The 12500-nt window shown below is 39.2% G+C and overlaps 4 protein-coding genes across 6 annotated transcripts in view; 3 read left to right on the top strand and 1 right to left on the bottom strand.

Moving 5' to 3' along the window:
- The window catches only part of LOC138033227 (melatonin receptor type 1B-B-like), a 12134-nt gene extending 9491 nt beyond the window's left edge, over positions 1–2643 (top strand). For all 3 annotated transcript variants that reach the window (XM_068881000.1, XM_068881002.1, XM_068881001.1), the window contains exon 2: positions 1–2643. This exon is cut by the window's left edge and continues 8 nt beyond it. In XM_068881000.1, the coding sequence (XP_068737101.1) occupies positions 22–1050 (1029 nt within the window). In that variant the 5' untranslated portion in view covers positions 1–21 and the 3' untranslated portion in view covers positions 1051–2643.
- The window catches only part of LOC138033219 (uncharacterized), an 84518-nt gene that overhangs the window by 64521 nt on the left and 7497 nt on the right, over positions 1–12500 (bottom strand). The window lies entirely within an intron of this gene.
- LOC138032567 (D(5)-like dopamine receptor) lies at positions 7586–9168 on the top strand. The gene has a single exon (XM_068880273.1). The coding sequence runs from the start codon at positions 7780–7782 to the stop codon at positions 8773–8775; it is 996 nt and encodes a 331-aa protein (XP_068736374.1). The 5' UTR covers positions 7586–7779; the 3' UTR covers positions 8776–9168.
- LOC138032566 (D(5)-like dopamine receptor) lies at positions 9313–11591 on the top strand. The gene has a single exon (XM_068880272.1). The coding sequence runs from the start codon at positions 9469–9471 to the stop codon at positions 10462–10464; it is 996 nt and encodes a 331-aa protein (XP_068736373.1). The 5' UTR covers positions 9313–9468; the 3' UTR covers positions 10465–11591.

Genomic DNA, 12500 nt, shown 5'->3' on the forward strand with positions numbered 1-12500 from the left:
CTGTGGGTCGACGTCGTGACGATGCCTTCGTCCCTAGGCCCGAGGGACACTGGATTCGTAATCGCTGAGTCTTCTACCCTCGTAATCTTAAATGTGGTGTCTTTATTTGGAAATGCTCTGATTTGCTGGGCTGTCTATCGCAACCGACGTCTCAGGACTTCCACAAACCTCTACATTGTTGCATTAGCGGCATGTGACTTAAGTTCTGCTGTTTTGGTGATGCCTTTTTCCGCCGTCGTGCTGATCACCGGCGAATGGATCTTTGGCAATGTGTTCTGTAACATCCAAGGCTTTTTCGTTGTCTTCAACATGTACGCATCTCCATGCCTAATAGCGCTTACAGCCTTCAATCGATATATAAGAATCGTGAGGACAAACATGTATCAAAAGCTATTTTCAAGTCGAAAATGCCAGCTTTCGATCGGGTCCGTGTACGCCATTGTCATTGCATACGTCTTCACGCAAATTTTCGTGGGAAACCAGAAAATGCGGTTCGTGCCTGGTTATGCTGTCTGCACAACAACGCATCTAAGAGAAACGGCCAAAATTATTCATTACAGTGTGGTTATACCAGCATTTGTGATTGGCCCTATCATCGTCACCGCAATTTGCTACTACAAAATTTTCAAAACCACACGAAAACACGCCAAGGTTCTCGTTCCATCGCTGCCAAACGGTAGCAGCGTGTTCGTGAACATATCCAGGCGAGAATTACGAGTCAGTATTTCTTTGTTCGTCGTGGTCATCGTCTTCGCATTTTGCTGGATACCGCTGTGGGTCATTGCCTTGATGTTTCGATTCAAGCTCTTTGTCAGTCTTTCCAGGAACGTCACCCTATTTATTATGTTCTTGGTCTTCATCTCTTCAACAGTTAACCCCTTCATCTATGCAGGCATGAACGGAACATTCCGAAACGAGTTCCGCCATATTTGCAACTGTCTGCCACCTCCAAGTGAAGTACCAACTGAGCATCAAGTTCGACGCTATCTCGCAAAAAGCGGTACGGAGAAAAACAGTAACGTGCAATATAACACAACTAGGTTTACCTGAATATAATTGACAGCTTAGCGACGCAATTCCGTTTATCATACGGTAAATGTTAACCCGCCGCGTTTCAGGTCAGTCAGTCCAGGTTCACCTCTCGCGCAAACTATCTCGGACGATTTATCAGAAATATATGCAGTTAAATTAATACCGTAAATCCTCTTTTAATTTTACTCTCTTCCCGATTTCCCGCGAAAATGTGTTTGACCTCGTTCTGATTGGCCAATTGGTCATTTACCATTTGTCCCATGGGTGCACGCTTGCTGACGACAGCTGACGTGCGATCCAACTTTCCGAGATCGTGGACAGAAGAAATGCCGTCAATAGCGCTGACTCGTCCCCAGTCGTCTTCACGCGGAAAAGGAAGGCGCACGAAGGCATGATGGGAAGGGAGAAAACGAGAGAGGAAGACGACTGGGAAATCATTTGTCGAAAAGTTGTTCTACGAGTCGAAAAGTTGTGCGAAGTCGTATTCAGTCGTTTTTTCGCACGATATCGCTTTCTTTTCATTAAGTGGATATCTTTATGCAATTTTTTGGTCTATATGGCCATCAGAAGTGTTGTAAAGTAACTTTCAATGTAATCCTCTATTGTATCATAAATACTCATTGAGAATTGAAGCGTAAAATATATGCATTACAACGACAACAAAAGACATATTGACAACAAACCTGAAGACCGCGTTCTGTAGTAAGCCTTTCTAGGTGCTCTTTTGTTTCTTGGCCGTGAAAAAACTTAAACAGCCGCCACGCTTCTCGTGTAAATTTTTCTTCGTCAAAGAATACTCTGACGTGTTTTGCTCGAAAATGTTGTGCGAGCCCTTTCTCCTCGAAAAACACTTTGCCGGCTTCTCCTCTACATGATATGTGCGGACAAGGCAATTTTCCACTAAAAGAAGCAGGGTGAAAAGGCCTATCTTCGAAATTCTCACTTGGGACAAAATCCGCCATTGATTCGTCCGCCATCTTGAAAACAGGATTTCCCAGTCCTCTCTCTCCTTTCCGCCTTCCCATCACCCCCCACACTCGCCCCCGCGCATCCCTCGTCAAAAATCAATAAGACTATGAGAGACAACTGGGGACGAGTCAGTCACTAGCCTATCAGTCCTAATTTTCCAAGACATATTTTCCTCCTCTTAGAATAGGGGAACTTCTACACAGCTCAAAATAGAAAGATATATCCCTAAAGATTAATCAGCAGTGGAAAAGGAGGATTGACGGACTTAAAGCGACGAAAGAGCGTTTCGTGTTTGTACTGCTTTGATTTCCAAAACAAAATCTGAACTCTACTCAAATATTGAAGCCAAATCGCGGAATTGAAATGGATTTTATGAGACCAGGGAAGACACTACAGGAAGGTAAATAGTGTTTTGGAATGAAGATTTTCTTTTTGAGATTTATTTCATCGGCCATTTGAGCTGAAATAATGTAACGTCGCTTGTTTGGCTTGGAAAAGTCGCGCTGTTCGCGATAGGTTGATAGCTTTCAACCGATGGGAAGCATGTGCAAAGACAGCGTGTTTGTGTCGACGCTCGCAAGAAAATCGAAATGTTTTCTCTCCTAAGAGCAAATGATTGTTGATTCCAATAAAATTTTTGACTGCGAAAACTGTTGTGTTGACATCGACTATTGACCAAACTTGATTTATGCAAATACACGCGAAACACGCAGGAGTGGTGTTAACGATTATGTTATTAAACAAATGATAAACGGCTCAGCGTGAACTATTGAGTTATAGTGCACTTGGGAGTTTGCTAAGCACTCAAGAAGCTAGAAGCATAACTCAATAGTGCACGCTGAGCCGTTTACCATATGTTAACTAAAACAGTCTATCACTTAATAATTCGATTTTGCAGAATAAGAGAGTAAGGAGAGCAGGGGGCTTAAAAGAGAGGGTGAGCTTAACATCCTTCTTCCTCTGCGGGAATCGAACGTGCACACGCTTGTCCCGAAAACTCTATCTCAGAGTCAGCTATTTCCACTCTACCGAACGAGATCTCGTTCCATCACTTCCAAACGAAACGCATCGGCGCAGTGGTGGGAGCATTCGCCTCCCACCAATGTGGCTCGAGTTTGATTCCCAGACTCGGCGTCATATGTGGGTTGAGTTGTTGGTTCTTTTCTCTGCACTGAGAGATTTTTCTCCTGGTACTTCGGTTTTCCCCTCTCCTCAAAAACCAAAATTTGATTTGATTGCGTTGATTTGTTATTTTGTGTTCCGAATTAGTGCTCCAACGCTAGAAGATTAGACACTTACAAGTTCCTTTACTTTACTTTCCTGTTTTTATGCTTCTTAAAAGAAAACCGGCAAAAGAAAATGAAAATGTACAAAGCCTTCCATGTTTAAGGACCACAACATGGCCCAATGTAAAGGTGAATAATATTTGCTAATGTTGTCGTTTGGGGAAAAGACAAAAAAAATTAACGATCTGCACACGTGACTTGCTGACTAAGTCTTTCTTCGAACAAGAGATGAGAATGAAACTTATTCGCCCCCCAAAAAGAGGATGATATAACATCTACCGGAATAAACTTTTCCTTGGCTGTGAAATAACATGAAACAAACTGATACTCACGCTAAAGATGAAAACAAAGAAGAGATTGAGAAGAGTGCGAGAACCGAATCCGAACGTTTCGCGTTACGCGTCGTCTGATATCCACTAGACTAATAGCACTCGAGAAACACAATCAACTAAAGGCTAACCGTTTTGTAATCGTTGTTCAGACCAAAATAATCCACACCTGTGGCAACACACCAAAACGTTGTTGCTTTAATTTCTGAAATGAATAAGCACCTTCTTAATCTTGAATTTGATTCTCTTTGATTTACTGAAGCCCCATAGGAGTTAGGAATACGAAATGTAACACAAAATGTGAGACAAAATGAAGTGTTGGGCGATATTTGGGTAGATGTTGCCTCATGTTATCCAGAAAAGAAAGTGCTTAAAGAGTGGAGAGCGTTTTATTGTTGATAGCCTCCCCTAAACTTTTTTCAATATTTTTTCCCCCGTTATTTATCCTATACATTTACGAGTGATGTTAAATGGAGAAACACACAAAATTAACAACAGCCTATGTTATAGGGAAATGGAAGCTTTTTAGTTAAAAGCTACCATCTTTGCTTCTGCATCTTTCGTACCAGCTGGCCTGAATAATCATAGATTATATTACTCTAAATATAAGTAGGATTTATCTAAATAGCCATTTTTCTTCCATTAACACCGCGAGATGACCGAAACAAGCCAATGATTAGCAGTTGGGCGGAAAACTCATTAAGGGTATGTGAGCCTTCCCGGCGTCATTCATCTTTAGTTAGAGGCTGCACTGCAATTTCAACAAGTTACAAATAGACTTTTGCTTTTCTAGTTCCCACACCTGCAGGGCCCATCGGATTGAAGTGTTGGGTTTTCAAGCGTCACAATTACAGATTTCTTCCTATATCCAATAGAAAGACCCAGTTTATTCCATATACCGGTACTTTCACAAATCGATTGAAAAAAAGGATCTATCTACACTCAAATTAAGAACCGTAAGAAAACACCTGCTTTGGGAGAATTTTAATAAGGCCTACTGAATTGGGGTACGCACATAAGTATAACTTCTTCAAGTTGCGATCTTAGTTTGGCATAATCGTTAAATCGATGATCTTGTCTATTCTCGTGTACAAGGCACTCAATAAAGAAAATCTTGAGTATTCAAGTTCAAAATTTCTTTTACGAATGGACACAACTTAATATAGTATATAAAAGATGTAAAGGACAGGTAAAACGTTTAACTGTAATGTAGCCTCTTCTCAACACACTTTTCCTAAATAGTCAAACAGACTCCATTCCAGCGAAACTTTTAACCTAGTCCAGTCTATACTTTACTTTTCGTACCTATAGGTTTTACTCCGAATGGATGCATTTTGAAACTTTCATTCTTTATATATAAAAATACTAATCTCATTCTTAATCGGTATTTTCTGCATTTGATAATGGTGACATGTTGTCGTCGAAATGTCATGTATTTTATATTATCGCTAGTTCTAAAAGACTCTCAGGTTTTGGTGGAGCAGTGATGTGGGACAGTTTAATGAAAAAAATTCCAGCGAGAAATGTGCCTTCCCACATTGCGTGCATGAAAAGCACAAACGCTTTCACTTGTTTTTTGTCTTAGTTTTTAGGTAGACGTATTCATAAGAACTGCTTTTATATTGCATTTTCTAAAATAATTAAGATAGTACGCGCACTCTCATCAGGCAATAGCTATGTTTAGATGAAAGCATGTAAACACGGCTGTGACATCACACGAATTTTGATTGGTTATGTCTTGTCAGACGTGCGTTTTGATTGGCTAGTAGGAAATACGAGCGTGTATAAAGAAAATCTTTTTCAATCAAGAATTAAAAAAAACGCTGCATTTTCTTCATTTGTCGAATTATTTTTGAGAAATATTTTATAAAAGCATTTCCTTGCCAATTGCGTCCTATGTTTGCATAACTGTCTAGAATTCTCTCAACTCTTCCTCGTGTTTAGATGAGGCTATGAAAACAAGGAAAACGCCCTCTATTGCTTAAATATTTTTTATGTTTATTCTTGTCCGGATCCTCTTCCCTGCATGTTGTCAACTGAAAGACTAGCATAAAAACAAAGCTGTCTTATCTTGATTGCACTTCAACGCTCGCCGATTGAGATTTTCCTCACCCAAACCAGTTATATTTCCCTTGCCTGCAGCAGTGACTTTAGCGTTAGGTCTGACTATCTGCTTTGAAAAGATGTATCCTGGGCTAAGCACTTTGTTTTCTGCATGAAGGGATTTTAAATTGATGTTTTAACTCAAAATATTTCTGTGTACACAAGATGACAGCAAACATCAAATATTGTGCGCATGTGCAATGGAACACCACTTAATGTTTTTTTATGCCCAGATGACGAGATTCCTCCGACAAAATTTTCCGGAATCGAACAAAATCGATCGAATCAGAAATTGGAAACAAACGGTAATAAATATGTAGTTATACGAAAGGTAATTGTTACATTGCGAAAGGTTTGTTGAAATATTGATGAGAGGATTTATTTTCCCGTTTACTCGGAAGCCGTAACGTTTAAACAGGAAAATTAATCTGTTTCAATTACTTTGCGGTTTAAACTAATGAGCAGACGAGTTGCACTGAGTACAACATCATTTCAAGTCCACAAAAAAAGCCTTCTATCTTTCTAAATGTTCCATGGACATTTGCCAAATTCTCTTCAATTGTTTGGTCAATTTGATAGCACACATAAATTATTTACTTTGGCTTTATCCTCATAAAACTCGTATCCATGGTAGCAATGTCGCATTTAAACGCAGTATTATTAATACATGAAACACCTTTTATAAAAGTAAACAAACAAGGCCACGCTAACATGACAGCCCATTTAATCGACCATTCAATATTTTTTGCTTTTTTCCTCGATTGAACCTATTATTAATTCAGAACCCCAATTGGTGAATTGTGGCAGTGATTTCTTCCCTTGGGTATAACTTAACGTTGCTGATTCTTGAATACGAGATTGAAATTGGGGATGAAAATGACATTAATTTTGTCGCGGAATCGGTGGTGTCAGACTCAAATTTAAAAAACGGACTTCCTGTTTTTTCTTCTTTTTTTTTGGCAAAAACGCTCCACCTTTGCCATCGGATGGTTTATTAGTAGAAATATGACGACTGTTGATTTTTCAATCCAAAGACGTAGAATTTGGCAACATAAATTTGTTGGTTGCTAGACTAGTAAATAATAATAATAAAAAAAACATCTATAACATAACAGCAAAGTTTCCACAATTTCAAACGAAAAAAAAAGGCTCGTGTTTAATAGGGCTTATAACGCATACAATATTTTACGCTGATCACATTTGATCGATGAAATTAAAAAAAAAAAAAAAGGATAGTTTAAGCGATTACTTTACAACCTGTCGTTATAATGTGCATGAATGAAGCATGGTTTGAATAGTGCATTTATCCCTAATGTCTTTATTTCACTGGGTTTTGTACTACATTAGTTTGCCATCGTTGAAGTTTAAAGGGAACATAAACTCAAAAAATCAATCCACATAAACGAAGGCTAGAATATTTCGGGACCATGCCAATAATATCTGGACCAGGACAAAGCTGGTGGACGACAATTTCTGCTTGTTCTCAAGTTGTTACTATTAACCAAAATTCAACATTTACTATATATTTTATTTTCAAAAGAACAACGCTTTGACGCTATTAAGAGTTTGGCTTTTCTGGCAGTAAGATTACTTTTCGTTCCATTGAGAACGTGAATTAGTTTGTCGAAAAAAAAAAACAAAAAAACAAAAGGGAAAATCTACACCTGTCCCAAATGAAAGCAAGAACGACAAACGAAAATAATTTAGTGTCAAATGAAACACTGCAAATGGACATAACGATTGGGCGAAAACAGAATATCCTTTCATTAACGAAGAGCTTATGGTACAAATTAACATAAACTTTTGACGATATTTGATTTGTGTACAAAACGTGTTTCCTTGTAAAGAAAGAGAGTGGAATGTTTGTTGTCACTTTTAAAACACATTTGCAGATTCCGTGTGATTCTGAAAAGCCGTGAACTCTAGCTGAAGCATTGAGCTCGGAATGCTGCTTTTATATGTGGCACAAGGCTCCGCGGTACAACCTTCTTTGCTGCTTCTCCGCGGAAGCTAAATCGCGGAAGCTAGATCATATTTAAAGGGCCTGATATCAAGAGGATATGCAGAACCCAGATGGCAATATGACTAACACCAACGTGTCAAAACAAAAAGGCAACGACGATTCAGCAGAGATTGACCTTACTACTGCCATTTCGCTAACAGTCGTAGGAAGCGCTGTTGTGATTTCAAATGCTCTTGTATGCGTACTGTTTGGTCGTTACCGTGCTCTTCGGACAATAACAAACACTTTTATCGTCAGCCTGGCAATCAGTGACTTAATGGTTGCAACTGTGTTCTTACCAACCTTTCTAGCAAACTTGGCAGTCACTCCCTATATAATTGCCTATATCCTCCTTGCATATCTATTTAATTTTTGCGGAATTACATGGGACCGCTTCCAAGCTGTGATTAACCCTCTTAAGTACAGATCCAGAGTAACACGAACCATAGTTTACAAGATATTGGCCCTAGTATGGACGATACCCCTGCTGCTGGCAATTATTCCAATATTTTGGGAGTATCGTGAGGACATCAAACTGTCTGCCGAACGTATCTACCAAGGCGTCTTGATATCCATTGTCACAATTTGCACAATATTGATATGCTGGGCGTACAGTAAAATATTCCGTGAAACAAGAAGACAAGTAAAGATGATGATTGAAATGTCAGAGACCAATTTGAGAATCGAAAACGAGACAAAACAAGTTCGGCAGCCTTCAAGAAAAAGGGTTGCAAATATTACAACCGAAGTCAAAGTTGCCAAAGTCTTTGCACTGGTCGGAGGAACTTTCGGTGTGTGCTGGCTTCCGTTGATCATTATCAACGTTTTTGGAGTCTTCGGTTTTCCAGAATTAATTCCCGATGCATTTCTTCAAGTTTCGCTCTATTCTCTAGTTGGAAACGCATTAGCAGACCCGTTAATATATTCATTTTATAAAGCAGATTACAGGCGCGCGTTTGTGAAATTTTTCCGTTGTTGTAAAACGGTGGGACGAAATCCGTTAGCTTCATCTATAACCAATGAGATTTACTTCGAGAACAGCCGATTTAGTTAGGAGATAAAATTATTATTTAAGGTTTACTTTTGGTCACTGGTACGCGACATTCTCATTCAAATTAACTACCTCGGCAATGTTACCACTAGAGTTTCACGATTTCGCTACGACGAACATCTGATTGTAAATCTTCTTGAATAGATATCAGTTAATGCAAAGGAATCATTTTAGATGTTTTTCTGTAGTAATTCCACTTATAATCAACATTTGCTGGAAACTGTTAAGAACGAGATGTCGACAAGCATACATTGGAAACTATAATTCGAACAAACTGTGCTGTGCACTAATGAGGATCGACATAAGGGACTGTGCAATAATTATCAGGAAGGGGGGTCCTAAAATGAGCTTCACCAAAGAAAAATTAGATAGGTCCCCCCTCCAGCAGCGTCAAGATTAGCTCTGACCCCCCCGCAGGTTCTCTCAAAATTATGATGTGCCCCACCCCACCTCCCTCTCTAACCCCTACCTTTATTCACCGTACTGCAACCCATTCCACTGCGTCGTCAGGGATGAAGAGCACCTCGAAACTTTGTTTGCAGATTCCGTGTGATTCTGAAAAGCCGTGAACTCTAGCTGAAGCATTGAGCTCGGAATGCTGCTTTTATATGTGGCACAAGGCTCCGCGGTACAACCTTCTTTGCTGCTTCTCCGCGGAAGCTAAATCATATTTAAAGGGCCTGATATCAAGAGGATATGCAGAACCCAGATGGCAATATGACTAACACCAACGTGTCAAAACAAAAAGGCAACGACGATTCAGCAGAGATTGACCTTACTACTGCCATTTCGCTAACAGTCGTAGGAAGCGCTGTTGTGATTTCAAATGCTCTTGTATGCGTACTGTTTGGTCGTTACCGTGCTCTTCGGACAATAACAAACACTTTTATCGTCAGCCTGGCAATCAGTGACTTAATGGTTGCAACTGTGTTCTTACCAACCTTTCTAGCAAACTTGGCAGTCACTCCCTATATAATTGCCTATATCCTCCTTGCATATCTATTTAATTTTTGCGGAATTACATGGGACCGCTTCCAAGCTGTGATTAACCCTCTTAAGTACAGATCCAGAGTAACACGAACCATAGTTTACAAGATATTGGCCCTAGTATGGACGATACCCCTGCTGCTGGCAATTATTCCAATATTTTGGGAGTATCGTGAGGACATCAAACTGTCTGCCGAACGTATCTACCAAGGCGTCTTGATATCCATTGTCACAATTTGCACAATATTGATATGCTGGGCGTACAGTAAAATATTCCGTGAAACAAGAAGACAAGTAAAGATGATGATTGAAATGTCAGAGACCAATTTGAGAATCGAAAACGAGACAAAACAAGTTCGGCAGCCTTCAAGAAAAAGGGTTGCAAATATTACAACCGAAGTCAAAGTTGCCAAAGTCTTTGCACTGGTCGGAGGAACTTTCGGTGTGTGCTGGCTTCCGTTGATCATTATCAACGTTTTTGGAGTCTTCGGTTTTCCAGAATTAATTCCCGATGCATTTCTTCAAGTTTCGCTCTATTCTCTAGTTGGAAACGCATTAGCAGACCCGTTAATATATTCATTTTATAAAGCAGATTACAGGCGCGCGTTTGTGAAATTTTTCCGTTGTTGTAAAACGGTGGGACGAAATCCGTTAGCTTCATCTATAACCAATGAGATTTACTTCGAGAACAGCCGATTTAGTTAGGAGATAAAATTATTATTTAAGGTTTACTTTTGGTCACTGGTACGCGACATTCTCATTCAAATTAACTACCTCGGCAATGTTACCACTAGAGTTTCACGATTTCGCTACGACGAACATCTGATTGTAAATCTTCTTGAATAGATATCAGTTAATGCAAAGGAATCATTTTAGATGTTTTTCTGTAGTAATTCCACTTATAATCAACATTTGCTGGAAACTGTTAAGAACGAGATGTCGACAAGCATACATTGGAAACTATAATTCGAACAAACTGTGCTGCGCACTAATGAGGATCGATATAAGATGAAAGTTCAAATTTGCGCCCAAGAAGTTTCAATGAGAACCAGACGTTTCGAGGGTACTCCTTCTTCATGAGTGGTTTGAAAGCAATTGATTTATTTCAGTTGCTTTCAGCCCACTGATGAAGAGGGAGTACCCTCGAAACGTTTGGTTCTCATTTAAACTTCTTGGGCGCAAATTTGAACTTTCATTTTATATTGATACATTGGAAACTGTTACCCAAAGTTAATTATGTTTTAATTGCAATTTCAAACCTTTTTTTCCCAAACCTTTCAAGTTTCCAGGGAAATGTAATTTTCATCTAATGCTGAACAATAGTACATAACACTGAATGAGTCACTATAAATGGGGATCTTTTACTTCTTAACAGATTTTAACTGATTTGCGACGGCAAAATCGTTTCAAACAATAGGAGAATATTTGTTTTAAATTTCCCCTCATTAACATAAGCCCATCATTTCGTGTTTGTGACTCCGCTCTCAGCATTAAATGTTGAACGTGCTTTGTGTAATCAGCTACTCTATATTCTTTGTGAACCTTTTGGTAAAAAAAAAAAAATTGGAATTTTACAAAATACACTTTGCATTCATTCGTATTTGCCTTTTGCATGCATGACGTAAATATGGTACAACCAGCTGCCGCTGCAAGCCAGCTCACTTTCATGGCTCTTTCCTTGGGTGTTAATGTTGTCGTTTTCAGCAGAGTAGAAAATAGCCGCATTTCTTCAATCCAAAAGGATTGTAGTGATGAAAATGATAACGATAATGACAATGATAATGAGATGATGAGAGGGTGAAGCTTCTGACGGACTGCAATATAGTAAGAATATCACAGGAAGAAGACCAGATCTGATACTAGTAGACAAGGAAGCCCTTCATCGGCCGTTTTCAAAGGAAGTAATAAGGGCCTTAAGCTTGCCGACCTCAGTAAAGCATCAACACAAAGTATACGCTGAAGAGGTGCTTTTATCGCAGTCACCGTGTTGGTCATTATGGTTTTGTGCGATTCTGTTCACTCAAATGCAGACGTAAGTCATTACGAAGCAAGTCAACTACTTGATTTCGCAAAACACTCACGGGCTCAGAATAATCCAGTTTTAATTCTCAGGCTCTTGCCGGAAGGTCATTTAGCATTTAAAGATTGACGCCTTGTCAGTAATCACTGTATTATTTAAGGTTAACGAATCGTCGAAAGAATGGAATCGATATTTTCTAATTAAACTAATAATTTATAAACCTTTATGAGAAGCGCTTATGGCTTACTTTGGGCGCTTTCCATTTGACAGAACTGACCGGCCATACCAGGCAATCAAGTGAAAGGACTAACTCTAGAACGCATTTCAGTAACTCAACACACTTCGAGGATGATATATACTCCTCCAGAAGAATGCGATATCTTAAACTTTAACCTTAAACGATAAACATCAACTGAAATAAGATATAGGATATGCCTTTGTCTCTCACTAGTACCAATGTAAGGGTGACGTGATCTTTGCACTTACTGGACAATTTAAGCAACTTGTCTTTTATAAACAAGTGAAAAATTCAGCCGGCGGATTCAACTGGATTCGAACTCATGACCTCAGATCGCGATCATGTGCCAGTGCAGTGATCTACCAACTGAGCTATGAAGCCACTCGGTTGCAAGCAAGTCAATTTGTTGGGTTTATGTGTTCTCGTGAAGGGACTCAGTGAAATATATCAACTATATACATTTATTTCCCTAATACTAATACT

Source organism: Montipora capricornis, chromosome 14 (genome assembly GCF_036669925.1).
Source record: "Montipora capricornis isolate CH-2021 chromosome 14, ASM3666992v2, whole genome shotgun sequence".
Classification (NCBI taxonomy): domain Eukaryota; kingdom Metazoa; phylum Cnidaria; class Anthozoa; order Scleractinia; family Acroporidae; genus Montipora; species Montipora capricornis.